This window comes from Apodemus sylvaticus, chromosome 3 (genome assembly GCF_947179515.1).
Source record: "Apodemus sylvaticus chromosome 3, mApoSyl1.1, whole genome shotgun sequence".
Taxonomy (NCBI): domain Eukaryota; kingdom Metazoa; phylum Chordata; class Mammalia; order Rodentia; family Muridae; genus Apodemus; species Apodemus sylvaticus.
The window spans coordinates 22,428,172-22,441,568 of record NC_067474.1 but is presented as its reverse complement, the minus strand read 5'-3'; the positions used below and the strand labels follow the sequence as shown (position 1 = coordinate 22,441,568).

General features: G+C 41.6%; 1 protein-coding gene across 1 annotated transcript in view; it reads right to left on the bottom strand.

Moving 5' to 3' along the window:
- Rab2a (RAB2A, member RAS oncogene family) overlaps window positions 1-13,397 on the bottom strand; it is a 62,693-nt gene that overhangs the window by 31,063 nt on the left and 18,233 nt on the right. The window contains exons 2-3 of the mRNA XM_052176044.1: window positions 11,363-11,434; window positions 224-291 (exon numbers count right to left, since the gene is read on the bottom strand). Of these exons, the coding sequence (XP_052032004.1) occupies window positions 224-291; window positions 11,363-11,434 (140 nt within the window). The remainder of the gene's footprint in view (window positions 1-223; window positions 292-11,362; window positions 11,435-13,397) is intronic.

Below are 13,397 nucleotides of genomic sequence, written 5' to 3'. Positions count from 1 at the left end.
TATACAGTTCCTGGAGTGTTTCTATTCAGATCACCAGGCCTAAGGACTCACAGATTTGTCTACCAATACTCAATTTCTGTAGGCACATTTACCTGTTGAAATCAATAAATATTAAGAAAAATCTTTTCTAGTCTGCTTCCTTTCAGGGTTGTGGGAATGTGGTGTGTAAGATATTTAACTGTAACCAAGCATGCAAAGGCACTCTTGTAAATGCTGCGCTTACCGTATCCCAGATCTGGAGTTTTATCTGTTTTCCATCAATAGTTATCATCCGAGCACCAAACTCTACACCTGAATAGAACAGAAAACAGTTTGTTAAAGGAACTAAAGTGAAATATTTCACATTCAACCATTAAAACACAGAATGGTTGTTTTGGAGATAAGCTGCTAACCTTGGAGAATATATAAGCTTAAGTCATAGGTACTCTGGAAGTTATCACTTAAACCAAATTGTTATCATCTAGACTCTAGGTAATCAAGATTCTAGAGCATGTTTTACTACTCTACCTCCAGCTCTGTGATCCCAGCACTTGGAAAGCTAAAGCAGGAGGATTCCTGTGAGTTTTAGGCCTTCTAGACCACACAACAAAACCCCATGTTAAAAAAAAAAAAAAAAAAAAAAAAGCCAAGGTTGGGCGCAGTGCCGCACGCCTTGCCTTCAATCCAGACAGGCAGACACAGGCGGATGTTTCTGAGTTCAAAGCTAGCTTGGCCTACAAAGTGAGTTCTAGGATAGCTAAGACTATACAGGAAGACCCTGTCTCAAAAACAGAAAAGAAAAAAATCACAATTACAGTTAGACCTGGTAAGGCTTGTAAAGCCAACACTGAGGGACGGAGCCGCAGGAGCTCATGGCCACCCTCAGTGTCATGGTGAGACGGGAACCAGCCTGTGTTAGCTGAGACTCTCTTCCAAAAGGCAAAGCAAACAAGAAAATAGATCCTTTTAGCTGTGATCAAGAGGTAAGCTAGAAGGAAAATGTGTATCCTGAGATATATGACAGCTTGGCATGGTTTCACATATGTTTTAATACTTATTCTATTCTTGGGAGACATACAGTCAATACCTAGAAACTCATGGTTTTACTCATGATTTTCAGGCTCAGAAAGATTGGAACTCTAGAGAAAAAAGACACAGGAGTCATGAGGCACTGGAATGAAAAATGTAAAACTAAAAAGTGTGTTACAGAAAACATTATAGTGTTCTCATATTTGCTCATCTACACACACATGTATATTCATAGCATATGTACTTTTTTAGAATATCTCTTCTGGCTAGAGACACATATAAAACCATCACCCAATAGCATAAAAGCCCTTCAAAGAAGTCAGTAGATAAGCCAACATTTTTTATTTATCTATGGATGCATATGTGTTTGTGTATGTGTGGATCTCCCAGTGCATGGAGCGAACCAGAGACAACTTCCAGAAGACACTTCTCTCCTTTCATCACCGAGTCCCTGGGATCAAACTCGGGTTGCTAGTCTTGGCATCAGGAACCCTCAATCACAGATACATCTTACAGGCCTACAAATATACTCATATTCACCATAATTACTTATAAATTTACAAACTGACAAGAATAATAACCACTTTTTTGTTATTTTGATTGAAAAAATTGGAAAACATCAAGCTGAATAAAAGCTTGGGTGAAAAGCAAAGGGCTCTTTAAAACATACGCTGCTCTCACTTGGAGAGCAGAGACAAGAAGATCAGGGGTTCAAGGCCATCCTCAGCTACACACTGAATCTAAGACCACACTGGGCTATAAGAGACATTGTGTCAGAAAAACCAATACCATTTACAAATAAGGAAGGAAGGAAATGGGAGAGAGAGGAAAAGGGGGAGGAAGAGACAGAGACCTAAGGGGGTAGAAAATGTGGATAACTTTTTCTGAGGAATTTTGTTAAAATAAAAGCAAATTATTGAAAGAAAAATGTAATAAGAATAATCGCCTAAGACAGAAAAGTTATTGATGCTTGGCGAGAAAAAGATCCAGTGAGGTGGGCGGCATCTGTGAGCATGTAGGTAGGGTCTGCAGAGTCCCTACCTGGGGAGGAAGCAGGCCCTGGGCACAGGCTTCCTAAGGTGGAGATGCTGGGAACCTATAAAAGAGTTTCTTGACTTGCCCATGTATTTTATCTGAATGAAATACAAATCAAGGTAATCAAATGATAGTGAAAATAGAAAAAGTATTGCAGTGTTAAATATAAGAAATATGATACAGTTTTACAGACAAATGGAATTAAGGTACAACTATCAGACAATATAGAAAGTTCCCTTGAGTTGGTGTCTAAGAAATTAAAAATGAGACTTTGTTAGCATGTTTTTCTCCAGCCATGTCTAGCTGTAGACGTGTAGAAATGGAGCAGATAGATTTAATCAACAGTTTGCTCACAAAAGAATATAGAAACAGAGGGGATAGGGAGGAAGTGCAGGCAGGAATGGTAATGGTTATACTAAGCCTGGTAAACAGGAAGTGAGCAGATGAGTGACAAGATGGTGCGACCAATAGATTACAGGTGGCACTGACTTAGAAGATGAGAGATGTATGAACCTGAACATATTGAGTGGTTCTAAGTATCGGTATGAGCAAGGTCCTGGCTGTGAGTTGGATACTGGGCAGCTGAGGTAGAGGCTCCAGGTCAACTGCAGTGGAGGAAAAGAGGGACCGAGAGTGGCAGATCAATTCTATAATCTGTGTTTAACTCAAGTTTAAATTTCGCTATCATGTCCATGATGATGGACTAGGCTGGCCTCTAGATTTTTTAATGCAATTACATCCATGAAGCTATTTATAAACAGCTGTTTTTGTTTATCTTAACAACTCCCAGAGACAAAGGATAAACAACATATGGCCATTTTGGTTTTCAATTTAACAACATCTGAAATCAACTAAAATCCCAAAACGGCTGGGAACACCTGTGAGGAAGGAAGAACGCCTTGCTCTTGCCAACCTGCTCTTGCCCTCACTAACAAGTCCATTTCATCATTGGCAGTAGAGCCTACTTCTTTGACATTCCAGCATAGTCTTAAGACCAGCTAAGACATCCAGCCTTGTGGACTGAACAACTACTGGATTCTTGGACTGCCTATCCATAGCTACCCATTTGTTGGATTAGCTGGACCACAGCCTGTAAGTCATGAAGATTTATTGTATAAGTTGTTACTCTAGAGAACTCTAATATTATACCTAACCTAATCTTTTATTTCTCTTCTTCTATCATTTAATATTTAATGAAAGATTTATTTGTGTGAGAATGTGTCTGTGGGTACTGGGATAGAATTTTGGTCCTCATGATGGCACAGCCAGCACTCTCAACTATGGAAATACCTATCAAGCCCTCTGTTTAACACTTTCTTGGTCACTGTCTCAGCTACTGTTTTATTGCTGTGAAGAGACAGCGTGACCAAGGCATCTTTTATAAGAGAAAGCATTTAACTGTGGGTTTGCTTAAGGTTAGTCCATTATCCTCATGGCGGCAAGCTGACAGGCAAGGCACTGGACAGTAACTGAGAACGTTACATCCTGATCCACAGACAACCAGAAGGGAGAGAAAGACTGGGCCTGCCATGGGCTTTTGAAACCTCAGAGTTCATCCCCAGACCCACTCTAACAAGGCCACACCCTCTAGTTCTTATAATCTCTTCAAACAGTTGTATTCCCTGATGACTAAGCATTCAAATATATGAGCCTATGGAGGACCTTCTCATTCAAGCCACCACAGTCATGGCCCAAACTTAACCATGTCACTATCTATGTGGCAAGCCCACCTCTGCAACAGCATCGAGACACTTAACAAATATTCCAACCCACTGACTGCAGTTTCCCTAAACAAAGCACATAAACGCTGAAATGCCCACATCCCTCTTCCATAAGGTTTATGTTAGCCTTTTAGGAAAAACAATCCTGACCATAAAGTTTTAAAGAATGACTTATTCATTCACCACCTAAGTTAGTGCTGGGTATCACACAAAAACACATTTACTTTGGCTGTTTTCCAGCATTTCTGTGTCTTTTCTGAATAAAAATACTTACAATAATAGATATACCATTTCATTTACTATGACTGTGAGCTACAGTCTGGGGTATGAACAGTTTAGAAACACGCAGCAGTGGCAAGCCAATTTCATCCTGAGGAGCTCTGAGGAATAAAAACTCCTGAGTAGTCAGTGGAGAGCAAATAGCTAAGCCTCAACAGGGCACACTGTTGTCATGGGTTAGAGAAAAGCAAGAGAAAGAGTTGAGAAAGCAAACTGACTGAAACCATAAATTTGGGAGCCAGGGTTTATAAAGAGTACTGTACTGGCTAGTTTCATGTCAACTTGACACAGGCTGGAGTTATCACAGAGAAAGGAGTTTTAGTTGGGGAAGTGCCTCCATGAGATCCAGCTGTGGGGCATTTTCTCAATTAGTGATCAAGTGGGGAGGGCCCCTTGTGGGTGGTACCACCTTTGGGCTGGTGCTCTTGGGTTCTATAAGAGAGCAGGCTAAGCAAGCCAGGGAAAGCAAGCCAGTAAGAAACATCCCTCCATGGCCTCTGCATCAGCTCCTGTTTCCTGACCTGCTTGAGTTCCAGTCCTGACTTCCTTTTGTGATGAACTGCAACGTGGAAGTGTAAGCTGAATAAACCCTTTCCTCCCCAACTTGCTTCTTGGTCATGATGTTTGTGCAGGAATAGAAACCCTGACTAAGATAAGTACAGAACTGACCGTAATAGAACTAAGAAAGAAAAAAAAAAGATAGCTAGTATTGTGGTTTGAATGAGAATGGCCCCCTAATACTCATAATTTAAATGCTTGGCTCTAAATTGGTAGAACTACTGTGAGTATTAGGAGGTGTGCCTTTGTTGGAGGAGGTGTCATTGGGGATGGATGGACTGTGAGGTATTAAAAGCTTCTCCAGGTCTAGTCTCTCTCTCCCCACAACCTCTAGATTAGAATGTAAATGCTTAGCTGCTGATCCAGTGCCAGGCCTTCCTGTCTGCACCATGCTCCCCACAATGATGGTCATGGACTCACCCTCTGACACTCTAAGCAAGCCCCCAATTAAATGCTTTCTTTCTCTTTTGTTGTTTTGTTTGTTTTTAAGGGTCTCACTATGTAGTTGTGGCTGTCTTGGAACTCACTATGTAGACCAAGCTGGTCTTGAACTCACAGAGATCCACTTCTCTCTACTTCCCAACTGTTGGGATTAAAGGTGTTTGCCACTAAATCCAACTAAATATTTTATAAGTTGCTTTGGCCATGGTGTCTCTTCACAGCAATAGAAAAGTAATTAAGATAACCGGCTAATATTTAAGGATTAGGGAATTGTGATGGTAATTATGTGACCAAGCATCTACATCCCACCACCAGGACAGTTGGTATGATGAACAAGCTGACCCTTGACCTATAATCTGAGCTGATCCACATCTGTAGCTCCCAGTTAAAAAGTGGGTCTGTACCAAATTGAGGCAGTGAACTTTCTTTCCCAAAGAATTTGGATTTACATTTACAAAAATTAATCTTCTGAATGATACAACTTTGGAGCTGATCATAGTAACTATTTCTCATCATAGATAGGAAAAAAAACACCAAACCAAACAACAACAGCTCCTCCCACCCCACCCTACCCCCAAAACAAAAACAAAAACCAAACCTCCACTGGGAACAGGCAGAAAACAATAACTCAGGCATAAGGGGAATGTGTGGCAGAGGCAGAAGTTGCATCTCCTTAAAAGCTTTATTCAGACTAGACCCAGTTTCTCCCTTCCTCAGTTTTTATGGGACACAAAGAAGTACTCAAAACAATAAAGTCTTGATCTGCTTATCTGTTAGGTGGATTTTGTTACTTAAGAGGCGATATGAAATGTCTCCAGTGCCAACACCTCGCCTTCCCTGAAGTTGTTGGTCAGGGAGGTGCCAGAGCCTTGGAACAGGACAAGCTATTGCCACTGCTATGAAACAACCTGGTGGGATTGACCTGGAGGCTTCCTTCCCACTGGTTAGCTTTCAGAGTGCCAAAAGGTGCTGCAGAGGCTGTTGGGCAGAGAGGTTATCAAAATCTTACCCAGTTTAGATTACTGTGAACTATAAAAATCCACTGGCCTGTCATGATATCTCCATTGGTGCAATAGTGCCATGAATATCATGTAGATAATTGCTTTCTGGTTGAATTTAAGGCTCACTCCACAGGAGAAAACTTATGGCAGGTTCTGTAAACCTGGCCAAGAACACATGACAAAGGAGGTCATAGGCAGTAAAGAAGAATCTACTCTTATTTAACTATGTTTATCTTTTTTATGTATTTATTTTATTTATATGGGTGCACTGTAGCTGTCTTCAGACACACCGGAAGAGGGCACTAAATCCCAGTACAGATGTTTGTGAGCCACCATGTGGATCCTGGGAATTGAACTCAGGACCTTGGAACAGCGGTTATATCTGAGCCATCTCTCCAGCCACCTATTTAACTAATGGACATACTATCAAACTGCCTTCCAAATACTCATATTTATACCTATAGAATAGTGTAGCTTTCAGCCAGTCCTTAACAGATAAACTTCTTTTTGCAGTGCACAGGGTTAATACAGAGAGAGGCTCACGACTGGTCAAAGTACAGAGAATAAATGACTGTGGAGTCCCTGACCTTAAGTGAGACATCTGTATCACACCTACCTCCAAGCCTTAGGGAACACTATGGCAGGGGTACAGAAAAGACTGCATTAGAGCAGAGTGTTGGAGAGAGACTCTTGTGGACATACGACAGCCGAGAGACTCAAAAACTTACTGCAGCTGTGCTCACTTGTGCATTTTATCAAATTTCATCATGGAAGGAGGGGACCAGGAGGCCCTGCTCCTATCTGAACGACAGTTAGTGATGGGTGCAGGCAGGGGTGTCACTTTCTTCAGTTTTATTACTAGTAAGTTGCCAATGCTCCAGTAAATAACTTTCCACCCATGCTTATTCAGGCAACCTTACTTTAACATAAAAAAAAAAAAGATATGAAACTAAGAGAGGGGTTTGCAGAGAAGAGTTTCAGTGGAAGAAGAGGAATTAACTGTGTTATGGGCAACAGGGGCTAAAATTAATTATATATACATAGATACACATACACATATGCATATACACATATACATGTAAACATACATACATATAAAACTGCCAAAGAATAAAAAACAAATTCTAAAAAAAATGAAAAAAATTTGAGAATCAGATGTGAAAAAGGAAGGTATACCAACCAGGGTCTTAGTCAGAACGGCAGAAACCACACTTAAATCCTTACATGCCTACTATGCAGAATTTGTTATAACACAGACAAGAGTCTGGAAGAAGAGAAGGGGACTCAGCTCCGAGATGAGCCACAGTGGACATTGCTGCTGTTTCTGGACCAGAGGACTCAGGGAGGAACTGGGTGAGAGCTCAGAGCCATACCAGCAGTGGCTTGTCAGACAAGTGGCAGGGGAGGTCATGGAGAACACATGCCAATCCAGGCTAAGAGTGGCGTAGAAAGAGATCTCTGTCTGCCTTCTCTTTTAGCCGCCGATTTCCCAGAGTCTGCCATCAGCCAACAACCCAGAGTGAAGCCAGCTGGCAGCTTGAGAAGTGCAAACTACTTCCTTTAGTCTTTCTTCACAAGTAAAGTCTGTGCCATTGTCTGATGGGTTCAGGTCCATTTACTGTACTGGGTACACTGCAGCAACTTAGATATTTATGCATATGAGTCAGTGAAAAGGAGGAACAAGTTTTAGAAATACTCTATATTGAAAACAACTGTCTGATTAGTCATTTTAGGACATACTCTCTCCTACAACTAGCTACCATGATTTCAAATCCACTGAGGAAAGAAACGGTTAAAAAAAGGCCATGGAACTAGATTTAAACTGTATTACCATTTCACCCATCATCATTATAAAGACTAGAAATTATCCAAACAAGTAGATTATGAATATTCCTGTTGTGATGGTTTGAATGAGAACAGCCTCCACAGCTCACATCGGAATACTTGTCCCTAGTTGGTGTAATTGTTTAGGAAGGATTAGCAAGTATGGCTTTGATGTTTCAAAAGGCTTGTGCCACTCCTAGTGTGCGCTCTGCCTCCTGCTTGTGGTCCATGGAACGAGCTTCCTGCTCTTCTTGCCATCATGCCTCCATGACTAGCCCAACCAAATGCTTTCTTTTATGTTTCCTTGGTCATGATATTTTATCACAGCAATGGAAAAAGCAACTAATACATCTTTTTGAAAAGTGTCTTTTACTCGTTGACACTTTCATATATGTAAACTGCTAGCATTTCCTTGAGGCTCCACCCAACCATTAGCTAGCAGCAGCCAGGTACATCCATCCTGGCTTGCTATAAAAGGACTATTTGCCCCACCCCAATCTTTCCTCTCTCTCTCCATCTATTGTCTTTCTTCCCTTGTATCCCCAGCTGGCCTCTTCTCTTTCTCTTGTCCCCTTTCTGTCCTTCTCTGCCCCTTTCTTTCTCTGCCCCTACTCCCTTCTTCAGACCCCCCTTTCCAGTCCCAAATAAGCTTCCTCTTACCCTAGGCCCATCGTCTGGCATGGGCCCGCTAAGGCACCGTCCCTTTGACCTCATACCACGTTTTATGAACACAACATAAACAATGTATCTTGATCATATGCACCACCCCCCACTCTGTTCCCAGAGCCGAATTCATCCCTTTTCTGGATGCATGTCCTTTCCATTCTTTAACCTCTGTGCCCAGTTAGTTTAGTGCTGCCTATTAGCTGACATCTTGTTTGCTTGATCTTGTGTAAGTCACCAGAGCTGCAGTGGGTTCATGAGTAAAATAGCTATGTTGTGTCCTGGAGATATTACTTCCCAGCAATCATCTCCATCTTCTAATCTTACTTTTTTCCTACTACCTCTTTTATCTAAGCCAGGGGCTTGGGGTAGATGTTTGATATACATGTCCCACTAAGGACTGAGCACTGATAGACACTTACTTATTCTCAGCACTTTGACCAGTCATGAGACTCTGCATTAACTGTTAAGGGCAACACTACTCTATCTATATAACTATTTGGAAGGCAGCTTGATATTATATTCATCTAACAAGACAACAGTAATATATGTGAGGCCCTAAGGAGGCTAGGGCCTATGACCTTCCTAGCCATGGGCGTTGGACCAAATTTACAGTTCCAGGTAGGTATTCCCTCCTGTGGAGCAGGCCTCAAATCTAATCCAAAAGCATATAGTTGCTGCCATAACATTTGTGCCACTGTTGCACAAGTGGGCACATCTTGCCTGAAAGGATATTATAGCATGCAGGATTTGCTGCTGGGTAATAGCACTGATAGCTTGTCTCCCCCAGACAAGCCATAGCACTTTCCAGCATTAGCCAACAGGTAAGAAGTTTACAGATCAGTTCCAGTTTGATTTCTTTATGTCCTGCAACAATACTGTGTTGTATTTTTAGCAACATGGTTAATCACGTTATTAAGTTCTTGTGGGTAACCAAGAGCAATGGTAACAACCTGAGTTATTGTGGGTACTTCTGGAACCTCCTTGTCCAATAAAGACTCACAGGGGGAATCCTATGCCTGGCACTAAGATTTTCATTTAATCACCCTTGTCGTCTGGGGAAAAGTACTGTCTGTACATGTAGAACAATCCCCAAACCAAACCAAGCCAATATAAAAAAACAAACAAAAAAAACCAACAAAAACCCACTACTACCACACCACCACCAAACAAACAAACAAAACCCAAACCCAAAACAAAACAAAAAACATTACAAAGTAGAGGGTTTCTAAGAGGTTTTCACACATTCTTAGTTTTTTTTGTTAACTCTTGCCTCCCAAGTCCTTTGGATTTGGTGTTTTGAGCTAGGGCATCATGGTGCCTAGACTACACTTAAACTCCCAGATCCTCCTGAGTTTACTGTTAGTAAAGTGTAATAAGGAATGTGAGACTGAGTATGGTAGAACACAACTGTAACCTAGAACTTAGGAGTGAAAACAGAAAGGCTGCAAATTCAAGCCCTGTCTGTTTATACTTGGAGATCCATGCTAAACAAACAGTAACATACCAAACATAGACAATGCCCAGACGGAACTTGGCAATCAGTGAGAGAATGTTGTGAAACAGAAAAACTGAGATTTCCAATTACTCCTTTTTTCTATATTTAACTCAATCCCAGCAGGTTGCAAGGTTGCAGCATAATAGAATCATCCAGCTAGATTCCTTACCTATCAGAGCCCCACCTCCCTCCTTCCTTCCCTTTTTCTCCCTCTCCCTCTCTGTGGGTCCCAACTTTCCTAACGCTAAAACATTAAATCTTTAAAATGGTTCCTTAAGTTATGCTAACCCTCAACTATGAAATTATTTTATTGCTATTTCACAACTGTAATTTTGCTACTGTTATGAATCATAATGTAAGTATCTGATATGCAGGATCTCTAATGTATGAGCCCTGTGAAAGGATAATACAACCCCCAAAGGGGTTGCAAACTACAGAGTGAGAACCACTGTTCTAGCTCATCCATCCATCCATCCATCCATCCATCCATCCATCCATCATCCACCTATTGATAGATAATTTTTTAAAGAGACATCTTGTTACATGGTCCTGGCTGTCCTAGAACTTGCTATTGACCACAAGAGCCCTGAACTTGTGGTGAACCTCCTGTCTCTGTTTCCTAAGTACTGGGTTTGCTGGTTTGCAGGATCATGACACCATGCCTGACCACTGATATAATTTTCAAACAAACTGTATCTATCTAAAATGTTTATAGTTTTTCACTCATTTTAAATTTGAAACTTTGTGTACTGATAAAAAATAGTAGTAACACTACGTAAACGAACAATAACACCTACTGACTATTTGTTACTAGTACCTGTCTCATTTACGGACCAACGGTCCTGGTCAGTGACTGCAGGTAAACATGCAGTCCTGGTCAGTGACGACAGGTAAACATGCAGTATGCCACACTGAGGGCACTGCTCCAGTGCCTTCCATTACAGCTCATTTACTGCTGTGGCTATGTGGAGAGGTGCTGTTGTCTGCACTGTACACACCAGGAAAGGTGAAATGGCAAGTGGTGAAACAGTCTGGCCACACACTAGTAGACTTGTTTTAATTTCCAATAAGTGCCCACCGTAGTGCAGCTTTGTCTCTTAAAAATATAATTCATAATCAAATAGAATTAAAAATTTAATATTAATGTCCTTCATATTCTAATCCTGTACAAAAAGTTAATATTTATTTTTATTATATATTTATTTCTAAATGCAATAGAGACTAAATTCTGCACAACAACAAATCTAGTTTCACTGCTTGTTCAATGGACCCACTTAGTATACTATATATAAGCTATTCAAAACATTTAATGTTTTTTCTTTCAGAAAACTTACCAATTGTGAGGTCATGTACCGGCTGAAACCTCTTGTCTGTAAACTGTAGCAATAAGCACGATTTACCAACACCTGGAAATTAAAACATGAATGAACAGTCAGAGAAGAAATAACCCACAGAAATTAAGACTGACCTTAGAACAGTAGCAGCAAGGGCTTTTGCTGCTGTGAAGAGTGGGTCATTGTTCGCATGTGTCAGTTTCCTAAGACAACCCTTGCCCTTCCCTGCTCATTAGTGTTCCCCACAAGGAGGCGTGGCAGCTGGAGCTCTAGAACAGCAACTAGGTCTCAGCAGTCCTCGCAGCAGCACCCAGTCAGCTGGAGAAGACATGTGTTGTCATTTATAAAATGGGGATAAGAATGCATGTTTATCACAGCGTTGGGTGAATTAAATCAGTTAATACATAATGCACTTAGAACACAGAGAAACTCTAGAACTCGTTTATTATGTAATTTAACTAAAAAGTCTAAATCCAACAGATTTTTACCAAATGTTTCACTTCTTCGGGCTAAGCTCCCTCCAAACATCTGTGCTGCCTGAGGCCCTTCAATCCTAGAGCACTGGCCCTGCTCCTCACGGGTAGGGCCCAGCCTTTCCTGTAGGCCCCGAGAGCTGGCCAGCCCTTTCTCTCCACAGTGAGGCTCCTCTTTGTATTGAATCCTTCCTTCAGTGGACAAACCTTCAAGAGTCTCACATTCAAACACCCACATCTCCCACAGGAGGAGAACTTGGTCTTGTTCAGCAAACTCACAGTGCCACATGGAGCAGTTAGAAAGCTAAACCTCAACGCTAGCTTTGTTTGAGATGGCTTCAGAAAAAGGAGAAAACCCAAAGCAGCAGTATTTTGACAATGCGAAACTGACAGGTGTGTTTAGAAGGCAAAGACTCTGCTTTCCTCAGCAAACAGTTCACAACCACCACCTCCTACCTCTTCTTGAGCTCTGTACGGCTGATCACTTCCATTCATGCCATTAATGCCTTTCTTCCTTAGCTGGATGTGATCTTTAATGGACTTTTCAGTTATTTAAATGCCTAGTTTCGTCTCTTTTATAAACAAAGCTCCTTGGGGAAAAGATCTGAGATTTAGTCATCTTCTTCCAGAACATGTGATGTGGAAAATACTCTCTGCGGTGTGCATGTGTCTGTATGTCAGAGTGTGCCATGGTGCATGGCGGTGGTCAAAGGACGACTTGCAGCGATTGGCTTTCTGCTTCCACCAGGAGGGCTCAGAGCTCCAAGTCAGGTTAGCAGGCTTCCTGGAGGTATTGCCATCCTGCCAAGCTCCACTTTAATACTCCACTTTGAAGCCCTGAGTTAGGCATCATGACCTCTGTTTAGCACAAATGATGCATTAATAGTGCTGTGACCATTAAGTTTGCGTCTCTTTTTTTCCTGTCCTGGTTTTGGTAGTATAGGCTGTCTCTGAACTCAAAGCGAAGCAATCCTCCTACTCCAGCCTTTTATTTTATTCTTCTAATTTAACTTAGGGTCCAAGTCATTGATTGTTCTCTTTGTAGGACATAGTACTGTGAGAACCAAGTACCTAAAGACCATGTCTGTAGCAAACACCACCAAGGCACATTAAAAATCAGATTCCCAAAGTTCCACCGCAGAGAATCTGTAGTGGAACTTTTTTTTTTTTTTTTTTTTTTTTTTTCCCCGAGACAGGGTTTCTCTGTGTAGCTCTGACTGTCCTGGAACTCATTCTGTAGACCGGGCTGGCCTCGAACTCAGAAATCCACCTGCCTCTGCCTCCCAGAGTGCTGGGATTACAGCCTTGCACCACCACTGCCTGGCTTGTAGGTTGGCCTTAAGGCTTGAAGTTTTACCTACTTAGTCCTTAAGAGATTTTGGGCAAGGAGCCCTTTGTAAGAAACACGTGATTCCTAAGAATCCAATGAGTTATTTTAGGATTTCTGGTAATTTCAAGAGTCTTAAAAATTGGTAACCAGGCGGTGGTGGCGCACACCTGTAATCCCAGCGCTCTGGGAGGCAGAGGCAGATGGATTTCTGAGTTCGAGGCCAGCCTGGTCT